Raw genomic sequence first — 16,097 nt, forward strand, 5'->3', positions numbered from 1 at the left:
ACTTAATGTGGGGTTGTCATCGGATTCGTTGCTTTTGGGAGGAGGTGGTTACATTATTAATGGCAGTGATGGGGAGGACGATAACTTGCAGGCCTGAGATATGTTTACTGGGACTGTTAAATGAGGAGCAATGGTCGTTATATGAGAAGATTTTCCTCAGAGAAACACTGTTTATGGCAAGAAAGGCGGTGGCCATGAGATGGATGGCGGATAGATCCCCGACAGTAGCGCAATGGCGCAAAATGGTTAATGACATGCTTCCATTTGAGAAAATAGTGTACAAACATCGGGGCAAGGCGGCCAAATTTAATTTGATCTGGGATGGTTGGTGCTCATCGAGTCTCACTCACTGCACAGTCCAAGGGCTGACAGCTGATCTGGCACAAGCGGGGGGTGGGAGAGGGTAAAAGACTAGGAAGAATGACATGTCCAGGTGCTCCAGGGTAGGAAATATAAGAAGATTGGAGCGAGGTGATAGAATATTGAAGTGTGGGAGTATTCTATTCTCATGATGTAATGTAATAAAAGCCGGGTTGGTTGGAATTGAGAATCCTGTAGTATGTGTGAGTGGTCTGCGAACCATGGGTTATTATGATGAATACCTGCGAGTATTCCCTTTGTATAAATTGATTCTTCTGACATATGTACTATTGAATGTGTAATGTTCTACTGATGTATGTGATGGTTTGACTCTGACAGTTACTTTTAATAAAACGAGTTTAAAAAAAAAAAATCATTGACACCCTGCGATTGCATCGCGGGATGCCAGTGGGGTGTAAGAGAGGGGAGCCCCTTCCTTCTAAAACCACTCGGATGCGACACTCGTTATTGAGCGCCGCATCTGAGGGGTTAAATATGATCGGAGACCACTGCTAGTGGTCTCCGATCGTTGCTCTGAAGCCCGAGGCTGTTCGCAACAGCCCAGGTTTCAGGAGCTCCCCGCCCAATACGGGAAAAGTTCTTCTGAGGTGCCGCCGTGAAAAGGCGGTGCTTCAGAAGAACAACCCCGAACGGCTGCCGTAAAAAGGCTATACGTCGATCGTTAAGGGGTTAAACCCCTCCCCTACAGCTGATGCCAGTCTATGCAATTAGTACTAACGATTAGTGATGTAATTGCCATGTGGTGGACTATTGTCGCAGATGAGGTACTCAAAGAAAGCTGTATTGTTTTTATTTGTACTTTCAGCACTTAGATCAGAATATACTGTACATTTAGCCTGCGATCATTCAATGTAATGCGCAAGTGCAGACAGTGACTTCCGGTGTTGTCCAGTAGTCATGGCCAGCAGGATGCCGGGAGATACTTACTACGGGCAACTGCGCTTGTGTCGTAAACCACGCTCCACCCTGTTGCTATAGTCACCACGGATATAAGGTAATGGCCGTCTGCGGTGCTAGCAAAAGGCATAGGTACCCAGGACATGCTAGTAAAGGGGATGGGTGCTTGCGCCATAATTCGGGCTAAACCCTGTTGCTATGGCCACCACGGATGCCAAGTAATGGCTGTCCGCGGTCGGTGCTAACAGTGAGGCAAAGTTGGTGGAAGTGTAGCAGATGTATGTGTGGGGGGGGGTAAATAATTTAAAAAACTTATTTATAAAAGGGGGATGCCTGAAAAGATCATTTATGGTCTCGATAAAACAAACCAATACTCCTCTGTTTTTTGCAGCTATAAACATGTTTGTTAAATATGCGTATATTGTGATGGTCACATTAATTGTGGTCAGGGTTTGATGGACTAAATTATTTTTGATATATATGTATAATACAATACCATTATATAAAAGGTGAAATCACTCTTATATGGAAAAGGCATAGTATTAAGGAAATATAATGATATTAAATAGAACTATGGTCCTGAGGCAAGAAAGAGGAGGGTGAAATAGGTGCTAACTAAAATTGGCAAATGTCCTGAGGAGGCAGAGAATTTTGGTTAGTAAAGGAGAGAAGATTGTGGTCAGAAAGTGGGAGAGGAGAGTTAATAAAATCAGATACTGAGCAGAGATGGAAGAAGACCAGGTCAAGTGAATGCCCATCTTCATGTGTAGGGGAATTAGTAAGTTGTGACCAACCTAGGGAGGAGGTTAAAGATAGAAACTGGGAGGCCAGATGAGCAGATTCGGTTATCAATGGAGATATTAAAATCCCGCATGAAGTGAGTGAGTGTTTCAGAGAATAGGTATTGTGGAAGCCAGGCAGCAAAATTATCCAGGAATTGGCGGGGCGAGCCAGGGGACGGAAGACAACTGCCACTCAGAGGGAGAATGGGCGAAAGCGTCTGAGGGTGTGGACTTCAAAGGAGGGGAATGTGAGTGAGGGTACTGGGGGAATGACCTGGAAAGTGCAGTGTGGGGAAAGAAGTATACCTACTCCTCCACCCTGCCTGTTCTCATGCCTGGGATCATGAGTGAAATGGGGACCACCATAAGATAGAGCAGCATGGGGAAGCATAGAAACATGGCTACACCTGTCTGACACTAAGAGCCAGGAGGTTGAGAGAGTTAGAAAGGAATGTCATGAATAAAAGTGAATTTGTTGCATATGGACCAAGAATTCCAGAGCGCACAGTTAAGAGACAGGAGAAGACGTACAAGGAATGGTAGGAAGATTAGCAGGGTTTCTATGTGTGGCAGGTAACCGGTTGAGCATAGCAGTAGAAAAGGGAGGACCGGGTTTAGGAGAGATGTCTCCTGTGGCTAATAGCAGGAGAATGGAGAGAGACAGCAGATGGTTGTGTTTTATGAGAGCGATTTTTTTTCTGATGAGATGGGTTAAGGTGATTCAGGAAAGTGAATAGTGCATGTGAGCTGTACATCGGTGAGGGAAGGAGAGAGGGACTGATATGGATAGAATTGACCAAAGGTATAATGGGCGGTAGGATTGTAAGCAAACAGCTACACTGATAAGTCAGTTCGTGAACATGGTGTTTTTGTTTTTTTGAGGAAAACAGATAAAATGTTAAATATAATAATTTTATGCAAGTTTGTTTGTTTAGTCCACATAGCTTACCTGTCTCCTACCCTGTGTAACTGCCAGGACACTTTGACAATATGACACTTACACACAGATGATTTATGCCCTCGTGCCAACCCTGCACGAGTGCCTTCCCCTTATTCTACAACTAAATTTAAAGGGGAGTAGATGACTCACATCTAGGCCAAATTAGGCTCGTTCAGCTATTAACCAAATAAACTAGACACATGGAAGTACTATTTAGAGATAAACAAACAAACTAGCTGGTCTGGAGGGATCATAAAACTTAATGAGGATCAAACAGCTTGTCAAAAGTTTGAGATCACATTAGAGCAGCATATATGCGATTTTCCTGGAATGCCTCACGTGTGCAGCACTCTAACCAATACTACTGAAGCACAGTGTGCATCGGGTAGTCTGGAGAAGCACTGCACCCATCTTGTGTGAAGGAGGAGGTGCCCGGGAATCGGTGGCACAATGAGTGAAAATTAGGGCATCATGTACATTTACAATTAATTTCCCCGCTAATGTTATATTTTTATGCAAAACTGGAGAGTGGCCTCAATTTATTTCAGAATATTAGATGTGATTGATGCTCTAGAGATAGATGAACAACATGGGTACCATTGAATTCATCTCCTATGTGCCAGATTCCAATGACCGGATCCGCAATAACCTAATTAGTACAGGATGGGGGGGTGCTGCTTTTAGGGAGCATTTAGATCGACCATGTTTGAGTTTCACTGCCGATCTTAGCTGGCTGCTTCCATTCGATATTAACCGTAATATCACTCTGTGATGTTTGTAAAGATTTTCATTGCTCAGATCTTATAAACTAGTCAATATGTTCAATGTGCTGTGTCAATCTCAACAGTCATAAAATATTTTAAAATTCATAGTTTCTTACCTGAAAAGCCTAACCTATGGAACTACGTCCAAAAATGTAATGGGAAATTTATAAAGTGTAATTTCCAAATATAATATACAGGTAGACTAAATCATCTTCTGGACTGTAAGTAGTAAATTTAGATAAGCATTTATGTTTTTACTATTGCAGGATGACCGTCAGATACTGTGTATAACGCTGCTGCTTGGTCTGAATCACAGTGAAAATCCTCTTGTAAAGGCTGCAGCTGCACGAGCTCTTGGTGTATACATTTTATTTCCATGTCTTCGACAGGTTGGTGATTGCAATTGTGTTCCCTCTCTAGATGTGTATAAAAGGTGCAGCGCTATATGCATTCAGGTAACCAAATAGTAAGGCGGCACTGTTAATGAAACTGGAGTTATACTTCCAAATCGGGTGCTCTGCTTCCAAGGTTTGACTCCAACCCCATTCAATATAAAGACGAAAGCGGCACTACAGAATAATCCCAAAAAAATGATGCATTTGTATTTTACCTGATGAAGAGGCCAGTCCGGCCTTGAAACGCATAGTAATTAAAACAATATCTGATAATACATTTGCTTGTTTTAAATCCTCATTACTCAAGAAGGGTTTAACCAGTTAGCAGCGCCAGGGAATATCCGGTTTTTCCTCAAACTTCTCAAAAAAACGGATGTAGGCTTTATGCAACATTTGTCTAATCTTTGTTTCAACCCCACAGTGGAGTCATTCTTAATGCTTGAAAATGACTCCATTGTGTGGTTGACACGTTGAACAAAGGTTACACAATTACTGCCCATAGAAATCTATGGGGAGGGGAGATCAGGAGGAGGGAGCAGAGAGAGGAGACACAGGCTGCTAGTAAGATATGTCACCCCAGTGCTGGATTCTCAGCTACACTGTTCCTTACTGCTGTATAATCTCCCCCCATGCTGCTGCAATTTCTTTACATATGTGATAGATAGAGATAGGAGAGTTCGGGGGGGGGGGGGGGCAGGTGTTATTGGAGACATGATAGCAGTTAGGCTCCACCTACTAGCTCAGAGAAAACTGAGAATTAGAGCCTGCAGATGGGAAAACTGCTAAAAATGCCTTATACAAGTCAGATAATGGGCAGATATAGTGTTATTCCTCATGTACACACATATGAGTCTATTTTGATAAGTCATCTGAAAAGTTAGGTACGTTTTTAAGTTTGATTTTCTTACTCCTGAGTATTTTGCTTAATTTCATGGAGGAATGTATTCACCCATGGAACTTTCCAGCATGAGTCTCTGCTTCCAGTTATCTGCACTTACTGCCCACTATAAGAAGATATCTTATCTGTTGTAGGACGTCATGTTTGTAGCCGATACAGCAAATGCAATTTTGATGTCTCTTAATGACAAATCTCCAAATGTGCGTGCCAAAGCAGCCTGGTCGCTAGGCAACCTGACGGACACATTAATCGTTAATATGTAAGTATTTCAATTATTAATAAATGTATTTATAGTTTAAAAAAAAAAGTACATTTTGTTATCTATCAATTGCAGGGAGTCTATGGGACATACTTTTCAGGAAGAATTTTCAGACCTGCTACTACTTAAAATGCTGAGGTCAGCAACTGAAGCATCAAAAGACAAAGATAAGGTATGCGCTTCTACATTTATGGTTAAATATTAAATTAATGTGTTTTGAATTATCCTGCGTGCAATTAAATTGTTGGGAAGGATTGCCTGTGCAATGCTAATTTTAAGAAGTAACTTTACCAAAAACGGAAATTCTGTATTGGGTAGTAGAAGTGTTATTACATAAAAACTAACTTGGGATCCTTCCAATTTCATAGGAATGCATTAAAGGGGCTGTCTGTGATTAAGCTACTTGCTGGCTCTCCCAACAAACAGCCGATCTTGCCGAGGGGGGGGGGGGGCGGTAAAGCTTCTTTTGCCAGACATTCGGTGGAATTGTTCCTCTCTCTGACATTTGCGTGCACTTATAGGGCATGTACTTCATGAGACAACCCCTTTAAAGGGAATGTGTTAGATATAATTCCCCTTTAATGGGAATGTGTTGGATATAAAAAAAAATGATAATTAATAATACTAAAACATTGTGTTTTGGTTTTTTTTAAAATCTGTTCCCTGTTCCAAATTTATATATATATTTTTCCATGTCGTCCTCCATGATAGCACACAAGGAGGTTTAACCTCTGTAGGGGCAGGAACAGAGTGAGGTTAGACATTTTCCTCCCACAATCTGCCATTCGGGATTCTTACAGGGGTTAGGATGAGAGAGTTCTCCTCAGCCTGTCTGTGGGATGAAGACTTTGCAGCCAATGGATCAAAGTAGTAGTGAGTTTTTTACCCGCCCTCCCTACCTTTCTATTACCTACTGGTTGCCTTTTCTCCATGTCCTGTGAGACCAAAGCAGCATGGAGGGGGGAGAACAGAGTTTTTGTCCTGGGATCTATCTGTTGCGTGACGTGTCTTTGGCTGGTCCCCCCGCTGCTGAGTACTGCTCGCTCTTGTACCCATCTCTGGCATTGAGGTTTTTCTTTTCCGACTTCTAATTCTGGCATGCCATCTGCATGCTTTTCTTCTGAGCTATTACCAATAGTAGATCCTGTAGCGTGTAAAGGGTATTGCTAGAAAAGCAGTCAGCAGATTTTCTGTTAAAGATCGGATTCGGACAGAATAGGGAAAACGTAAAATGTGTAAACTTTATTGATGTTTTATATTTTCCTGTGGTGAAAGTTTTTTTGTGCTACTTATTTGACGATGCAATCCTGATGCTGGTAAACCTCTGGATGGTGAAGTTGCTGCTCATCTTCTCACTCCTGGAAAAAAAAAGACCCCCCATATATGACAAGTATTTACTTTGATTAATAAGGGGATGGGGGTGACAGCAGGTACAAAAGTTCTGAAACCATATAGGGACAAGCTGCCAAGTAATGCAAACATAAAAAAAGCACGCAAACCCGATGTAGGACTTTTTTTTAATTGGACTAGAACCCAGGACCTTAGTGCTATAAGGGTAAATTCACTCAGACATTTCTACGACTCTCCTATTCATCTAAATGGGGCCTGCAGAAATACATGCACAAGCTGCAGAAACAACCCATTTCAGAAGTATGACGCTAAAATTGTGTGTGAATATACCCTAAAACTACAATGCTAACAAATGTTCTATTGTATAGAAAAGTACAACAAAAAAGGTTTTGTTTCGTTGGGGAACACCAGAACCATGGGTGTAGGTTGCTGCCTCTAGGAGGCTGACGCTAAGGTAATAAGTTAGCTCCTCCTATGCAGACTATACCTAGCCTACAGGTACTGAGCTAATCAGTTTGAGTTTAATGACCGTAGGATGTAGACACAGATCTGTCTCCTTTTTTTTTTTTTTTCCCTCATCTTTTTTTTTCTGTCTTCGAGGTTTGGGAAATAGATCAGGCTGGCCTCTCTGTCCCCTATCCACATGAGACGAGGGAACAGTGTTGAAGTCACGCTGGCTTTCCTCGCTCGCCAACAGCCAGTTTAATTTGGGAACAGACCAGTTATGGCTGCCCTGTTATCCATGGAGGTACAATAGGTTCGTGCTTATAGTCCCTGCCCCCCTCCAAGTGTGGCGCAGACTGGCGACTAAACCGACACTACAAGAATATTCAAGAGGGGTCCTCATTCAGCTCTTTAGGACATATAATAGCTGAACTGTATCCTTCAAGTGTCCCAGACATTCCCCGAAATACTTCAGCAGTTACACAGAATTTGATGAGGTTCGTTTTAGGGAATAGACACACTCGACAGGTGTTCCCAAAAACCGAAGCAATTGGATATTCTTTACACTTTCTCTGCCGATTTATATTTCTAAATGGGTGAACTCCACCACTGTGGACCCCTCCTGTATCCTTGTCTCGTCAAGTCTGCCTTTGAAGCGGCAGGTTTTGCCCTCCACCCAGCTTTTGCATCTACATGGTTTTCCAGGGCTTCCTCTGCTTTGTCCAAGCAGTTCAAACGGGAACCTATCCGGGGCCTCCTAAAAGAACTAGTGGACCTTCCCAGCCAAATTACCCACATGGGTAAACCGCTCTATTCAGCATTCTTAGACAGATTCCAAAGCCTCTGGTCAAATTCCTAAGACAGAGATCCACTCCTTTTCAGTCTTTTAGGCAGTTATTTTCCACCCGTGTGAAGGCGTATATTGTTTTGGTGTATCACCAACAGAGATTCATGGGTTTCAAACCTGTTTAATGTTTCCAAGATGGAAGTTTCAGTCCGCCACTATCCTGGACTGAAGCCCCTCAATAAACGTGTGCCTCCGCCATTTTTGTATGGAGTCTCGCCGCTCCGTCATATCCTTAATTGAATGCAGCAAGTTTCTGATGTCCATGACCATACAGCATGCATATCTTCGCATTCCCGTTTTGCCCCTTCTATCAGATTTTCCACCTTGCAATCCAATCCGCTCACTTCCAGTTTGCTGCCCTTCTAGTCGGTTTCATCAAGGCTACTCGGGTCTTCACGATGTCATAGCGTTCGTCATGGCTTTTTCGATACAGGGGAGTTGTGGTCATTCCATACCTGGATGACGTTCTTATCAAGGCTCCCTCCAGAGACGAGAACTTGAAGAGTCACAGGATTATCCTGTAGATGCTGACGTGCTTAGACTGGATCGTCAGCCAACAAAAGTCGGGCCTTGTTCCTTCCCAACACCTTCTCCTCCTGGGGATGCAGTTTGACACTTTGGCATTGTTCATCCTTCTCACAGCAGGCATGAGGGTGGCTCTCCAGTCTGGAGTCCAATCACTGAGACGTGCGTCTCCATTTCTTCTCTTTTATTGCATGAGGGTACAAGGCAAAATAGTAGCTGCCATGGAGGCAGTACAGTTCGGTCGGCCATCCTTTCCAGATGGGGCAATTTCCCACGTTTCTCTGAATCGTCCCATTCTTCTTCTCTCCTGGCTGGTTCGCCAAGCTATGATTTGGTGGCTTCACTCTTCTCTGATCCTCCAGGGTCGCTTTTCCAGCCCAGTTCATTGGCTGGTTTTGATCACATCTGGATTCACTGGTTTTGATCACATCTGGATTCAGACAGACCATTCCAAGATTGTGGCTCACTTAAATCATCCATGCTGTACTCGCAGCAGCAGCGCCATGATGGAAACGGCGCAGGTCCTCTCCTGGGCGGAACACCATATCCTAGCCATTGCAATGGTCCACATCCCTGAAGTAGACAATTGGATCATCGACTAGCTAATTCGGGAACAGGTCATCTTCAGAGAGTAGTCTCTTTCAGATTTGTCAACGCTGGGGCACTCCGAATGTTGATCTCATGGCACCACACATAAGCTGCAAGGTTCCTCCTTTCATGACCGGAACTTGCGACCCTCTCGCAGTCACGACAGATGCTTTGGTGATCCCGTGGACCTCCTTCACTCTTACCTACATTTTCCCACTGCTCTATTCTGCCACAAGTGCTCAAGGAGATAACAGCCTATTTTAGGTAGTGCGAGGTAAGGCAAGTTTCTCTGATGGTCTGCTCTCTCCCTACCATTCTCTTCTTTTTTTTTTTTTTTTTTCCTGGTATGACCCTTCGTTCTTTGAAGCGTCAAGTCTCTTCCTTAACCATCCTTTTTTCAGTGATCTCTAGCTTTAGGGCCAGTTCACGCATTCTGTAAACTCAGCGGATTTTCCGCAACGGTAATCGTTGCGTAAAATCCGCAGCAAATACAATAGCAGCTAAGTGGATGAGGTAAAACAAATCTTATCCACATGCGGCATAAATACTGAAATTGACCTGCGGTGCGGAATTTCATTTCGCAGCATGTCAATTGTCTTTACGTAAACGCTGCTTATATGTTGCAGGATTTAAATCACAGGCTGTAGCGGTGGTCACATGGATGAATTGTCATCCCAGGAGGCCGGCCTGGATGACGTCAGAGGGCCGGCCTCCTGGGATGACTTCATCCCATGTGACCACCGCTGCAGCCAATCACAGGCTGCAGCAGTCTCCTGTGATGAGACGTCCTCCCAGGAGGCCGGCCGGCTAAGCGCTGCAGTTTTTCGCATCGGACATTCCGGGCGAAAAACTGCACCACAGTTTGGTGCACTTATTCGACCAGAATTCCCTGTGGCAAACAGGGCAGATACGCTGCGTGCTATTACGCAGTGTATCTGCCCCGTGTGAACTCAGCCTTAAAAGTCCCCAGTCACCTTTCTGCACTAACTCAGAAACCCGCATGATCGAGGTCACTGCAACCAGAAAAAAACCCTTCCGAGACATTAGACGCAAAGAGACATCCTTGTGAGGCCCGAAACAGTAAGACTAAAGGGCAACAAACTGTATGGAGGCAAGTCCCTTGCGCTCTCATCCTAAAGAGAGAACTCTCCCACAGGCTGGACGTTGTAAGAGCCATTCGCCTGTACCTGTCTGTCACCTCGTCCTTCAGGCGCTCAGACTTCCTTTTCATCATCCCGGGTGGATAATGCGAGGTGGCTTCCAAGGCAACCATACATATCACATTAGTTTTGCACAGCCATCAGCGAGGCTTACCATGTGAAGGGGCTGGATTCTCCTCTCTGGATTATGGCTCACTCCACCTGGTCTTTTGGTGCTTTTGGGCAGCGCGCCATGAGGCCTCACCTACTCTGGTATGCAAGGCTGCGACTTCCATCTCAAAATTTGATAAAATGCACACTTCAATCGGCGGATGCGAATTTTGGTCATAAGGTGTTGCAGACAGTTGTGGCTCAGACTTTCACCAAAATGTTCTTGTTCAGTTTGTTTTTCCCTTTGGGAGATCTCATGGTTCCTGTGTCCCTCAATGAAATGAAACAGAAAAGAGGATCTTTTCGTACTCCCCCATAAAATTCCTTTTGCGTAGTCTTTATTGGGGGACACAGCTCCCTCCCGTTGTTCTGAGATTTTCTTGCCTATTATGGCGCTTTAATTAGTTATTTAGTAATATGACATCTGTTATGCAATTGCTTTTCCTACTGCTGGAGCGCAAACTGAGTGCCTGTAGTCTAGGAATGGGCCGGAATCGGAGTAGCTAACTTTTTTTCCTTAGCGTCTGCTTCCTAGTGGCAGTAGCCCATACTTATTATTGCTGTGTCCCCCAAAACTACAAGATATGGATTTTACGGTGAGTACAAAAAATGTGTCTTAAGTAACCACATAAACATAAGATCTCCATTTGTCTATCCAATCCGCAAAGTCCCATGTGATTCTGGAAAAGTGAAGATCTATATTGTATGTCCAGAGATTAGATTTATTTTGTCAATTTGTGAGTCAGTTTGCGATTTAGTGGCTATTGGATTAAATGGGTTATCCGGCTGAATATAAAATAATTAAACCAAACAAAGCAATACTTATCGATCCTTTGCCCCGGAGATCCAGCACTGATGCTCCGGGGGCACTCTTGGTGGTTGTTTACATGCACGTGGTATATAACTGCTGTAGCCAAAGAGAGGGCTCAGCTGGGCTCGCTGGTGACTAATTGTATTTTTGGCACAATGCCAGAAATACAACATATGACCGCTGTGTCCCCTTCTACGTGCATGTAAACAACAACCGGGAGTGCCGCTGGAGCGTTAGCGCTGGATCACAGGGGGGCAAGGATAGGTGAGTACTACTTTTTTGGTTGCAATTCCAGACCCTAATAAAAATAAAAAAGTTCAAGAATAAATTTTATTTTTTGTTGAATTTTAGAAAATGAGCATATCAATTCTTGTAAATATGAATTGGCACAATCAAAGAGACAGATTACATATAGCAATATTAAAGGGTAAGACTTTTAAAATAGTTTCTTCAAGAGTGATTGTTTAATCTACTTACTTAATAATGCACTTTACTTTATTTATATTCTAAAATACTTTCCTACTTTTCTGTGCCATCTCAAACAACAAGACCTGATACTGCATTATCAAATATTCTGGATTGTTTGATAATCATAGAGCAAAACAAGAATAGAATACCTTCAGAAAGCACTTTTGAAAATAACCGAATATGATGTCATGTTTTATCTTTTATTTTTTCCAGGTAAAAAGTAATGCTGTCCGGGCATTAGGAAACCTACTCCATTTTTTGCAGCCGTACCATCTTGTAAAACCCAGGTTCACTGAAAACATTGAAAGCTCAATTCAGGCCCTAATTGCAACAGTACTTGGGGATGGAACTATGAAAGTAAAATGGAACGCATGCTATGCACTAGGAAACGTGTTTAAAAATAACGCTCTTCCACTTGGTGAGTAGCTATAACTACATGCTGTATACATATGTGGAATTTCTATGTCATTTTAGTACGGTCTTGAAGGGATATTATAGTTTTAGCAAATAAAGGTTATTCTTTGTGTAATGTTATAAAATGTTTAAATGAAAAAAATTCATCTACACTAGTGGGCAAAATTGTGGAAACCTTTTGAAAAAAGTGAATTTTTTACGTTTAATGACTCATAACACCAGGTTTTCGTGTAATAATACCATAAATCATATATCATTGGAAAGATAAAATTAGTGGCATTGCATTCTAAATTAAATTATGACCGGAATTTGTAGTAGAACAGCAGTTATAGACAAGAAAATTGCAAGACGTAGAGAAAAAAAAATATTCAAAACCACCTTCACCATGTCAGTACTAAGGTGGGAAACCTTTAGCCTAAATTCTGGCCTTACAACGCCTTCCCATGGAGTGAACCAAGTTGTTTAGTTCTTCAGGTGTTTTAATGTGAAACCAAGATTGTATTATTGCTTCTATTGATTGTTTTATTCCTTGGTTGCTTCTGACTAACCAGGTTTATTTAATCGGCTCTATAGATTTTAGATTGGGTTAAGGTTAGAGCTATTTCCAGGCCATTCTAGCAGTGTAATACGATTATCCTGAAACCACTTTTTGCACACAGCAGCAATATGACATGGGGCTGAATCGTGTTGAAATATAAAGGCTTTATTATCTTGGATAAGATAACGTGCAGAAGGCTTTCGTTTGGGCTTTTGTTTCGGCTTAAAGAGGCTCTGTCACCAGATTATCCCGATCTCCTATTGCATGTGATCGGCGCTGCAATGTAGATAACAGTAACTTTTTTTGTTTGTTTTTTTAAAAACGGTCATTTTTAGCTAAGTTATGAGCAATTTTTTATATTTATGCAAATGAGCCTTTCTAATGGACAACTGGGCGTGTTTTCTCTTATTTCCAACTGGGTGTGTTTATTTCTTTCACTGAACAATCACACTGTGCTGTGGATCATGCTGGGCTGGAACAATGAGAAGTGCAGGACACTGATTGGTCAGCCTCATACACTCCTCTGTACAACACCCAATTGGTAAAAAGTAAAAACTAGCTCATAACTTGCTCAAAAATGATTGTTTTTCAAAATAAAAACCACTGCTGTTATCTACATTACAGCGCCGATCAGATTATGTAGGAGATAGAGCACTTATAATCTGGTGACAGAGCCTCTTTAAGTATTTCATTTATTTATTTTGTGGCATTTACAGTCCCATTAATCACACAAATTCTGCTCGCACCTTTCGCTGTCATGCATCTCTAGATCATTACACCAAATGGGTAATTCATGGTAGATGTAATGAAATTCGGATGTAAATCTTATCCAATTCTTCTCCATTCGTACTTTGCCATCACTACCGAATAGGGAGATTCTAGTTTTGTTACTCCATATCATTCTGTCCCAATGTTCTTCTGTCCAGCTACATTGGTTTCAGCCCACTGTAATATTTTCAATCTTTGAGCAATAAATGCGTTTTTTCGGTGGAATTTTAGCATTTAGGCCAAATTCTTTCAGTCTGCGCCGAACAATCCTTGCACTCCACTTCAAACCACATTGGAACATTTCACTTTGTATAGCTACGGTTGAGTTTCTTTTGTTACCTAGACACAGTCTTTTAATTCTTCTATCGCCACCTGCTGTTGTCCACATCTTCCTGCCGTTACCAGTCTGGTTTTGTAGTGACTGAGTCTTCTTATACCTCCTCCAAAGTTTTGAAATACCTCCTTTGGTGAGGTCTCCTCCAATTTTTCTTCTAATTTCAACTTTGAAAAACAATTATGCAATACATTATACATATGTAATGAAGTATCTTTGAAACGGTAAGTATATTACAAAGGCGTAGATGTATTCTACTACGGAATAGTGCCACGTGACTCTGCTAGCATCGTAAATCTTCTCTTCCGCTGTTTTTCTTCATTCTGTACTTCCGGACAAGCTCCTCTTCCGGTCGAACAGTGCGTCGTCTGTGAGGTTCCCCTCGTAGGCTCTTCCGATCAATGTCTTTGTGAACTTACGCCTGCATGTTTCAAAAAAAATTGTACAATCACGCATGCACAGTAAAAATAAAATGTATTGCGCCTGCGCATTAAAAGTTGATTTCCCCTGCACAGTAAAATCTAATTTATTTTGCCTGCAAAGTTGCTTATTGCTTTGAATGCGCAGGCGCAATAAATAAACTTTTAATGCACAGGTGCAATACACTTCATTTTTACTGCGCATGCGTGATTGTAAAAAAAATGTTGAAACGCGCAATTTCATGATGACTTCTATCGGAAGAGCCCACGACAGGGACGTCACAGATGACGCACTGTTGGAGCCAAGAAGACCGGAAGAGGAGCTCGTTCGTAAGTACAGAATGAAGAACAGCGGAAGAGCAGATTTACGATGCTGGCAGGGTCACGTGACACAACTCCGTAGTAGGAGACCTCTACACCTTTGAAACGGTAAGTATATTACAAAGATACTTCATTACATATGTACGATGTATTGCATAGTTGTTTTTCAAAGGTGTACAGCCTTGTTTACGCAAAATCACGTTTTTTTTTACATTGCATTGTGGGTGGAAAAAAAGAGTTCTGCTCATTGGTTACATTCCAGCCAAGGAAAGCCAGATCATATCAACCTAAGGATATTATGCTTTCTTTTTCTAGTTATTTAAACACAACTTTTGATAGAATTCAAAAAATGTAACATGAAACTATCTTTCCAATAATATATAATTTTATGGTATTATTACTACCCAAAAAACTGTTATGAGCCATCAAACGTCAAAAATTTACTTTTTTCAAAATGTTTCCACAATATTGGCCGCTACTTTATATATTTATTCTTGTGATTCACTGAAAGATGAGCAATATCTGATTTACAGGTGAAGCCACGTGGAGCGCTGATGCTTATAACGCTCTCACCACGGTTGTCAAATCCTGTAAGAACTTTAAAGTCCGGATCAAGTCAGCCATGGCACTTTCCACACCTTCAAGTAGGCACCAGTATGGAAGTATTGAACAATTCCTCAATATCTGGAATTCTTTGATTACAGCATTGCAAAAGAGTGAGGACACGGAAGATTTTCTGGAGTTTAAATATTGTTCTAGTTTGCGAGCACAAATCTGCCAGGCCTTGATACACATGCTGAGCATGGCAACACTAGAAGATCTGCCCTGCATTCACAATACTTTGCTGGAGGAAGGAGGCTCAATCAAGAATTACATGCTGCAGTATTTAAGGTCGGGTGTAGATGGAGATGAAACACAGGGGGGATATGAACACAGGGATCAGATGCTCAAAAATGCAATAGATCATGTACGCAGTATACAGGAGAGCACATTAGGCCTGAAAAAGATCCCTGAGGTAACTTTCTTCGAAGACATTTTGCAGAGTTGTGAGAAAGAAATAAAAGCTTAGCCAAACCAATCAATAGACTAACATTATGCATATTCTCTTTATGCAATTCTATATACAGATTTTTAGCAGATGTGCCTCAAAGCCAATTGCTGCATTTCAGAGGTCACCCTTCTTGGTATGGTTTTTTCAACATTTTCAATAACCCCAGTTGTAAAGCTGCATATTGCTAAAAATAACAAATGGTCACATATTCACCTTCTAAATGCCCCCGGTGCCCTGCTTGTTTTTGCTTACTAGGCCACCATGATGGCGTGGCGCGTAGGTGACCGGGGCAGCCAATCCCTGGCGCTGCAGTTATGTCGGTATGGGCGCCACTTATTTTTTACCAATATGCAGCTTACACCAGGGTTGTTTTTTTTTTTTTTAAATGAGGCATTAGACATTCATGTTATGAGGCCCAATATACATTTAGTTTGTAATAAAAGTTTTTTGATAAATCCGTTATCTGGCTTCTAGCCTTTTTAGGTATATTTTAGTATATTTTAGGCAATGGTTTCACCAGATATGAGTTTACTGTCATGACATTTATTCTTGCATTTCTTGAGAAGCAACTTCTCTATTTTTATTCAGTTAAC

At 41.9% G+C, this 16,097-nt stretch overlaps 1 protein-coding gene across 1 annotated transcript in view; it reads left to right on the forward strand.

The window, feature by feature from the left end:
- The window catches only part of HEATR6 (HEAT repeat containing 6), an 81,464-nt gene extending 65,933 nt beyond the window's left edge, over positions 1–15,531 (forward strand). The window contains exons 16-20 of the mRNA XM_075853484.1: positions 4,031–4,153; positions 5,192–5,316; positions 5,392–5,488; positions 11,873–12,077; positions 14,987–15,531. Coding sequence (XP_075709599.1) covers positions 4,031–4,153; positions 5,192–5,316; positions 5,392–5,488; positions 11,873–12,077; positions 14,987–15,522 — 1,086 coding nt within the window. The 3' untranslated portion in view covers positions 15,523–15,531. The remainder of the gene's footprint in view (positions 1–4,030; positions 4,154–5,191; positions 5,317–5,391; positions 5,489–11,872; positions 12,078–14,986) is intronic.
- Positions 15,532–16,097: the final 566 nt, after the last annotated feature.

This window comes from Rhinoderma darwinii, chromosome 2 (genome assembly GCF_050947455.1).
Source record: "Rhinoderma darwinii isolate aRhiDar2 chromosome 2, aRhiDar2.hap1, whole genome shotgun sequence".
NCBI lineage: Eukaryota > Metazoa > Chordata > Amphibia > Anura > Rhinodermatidae > Rhinoderma > Rhinoderma darwinii.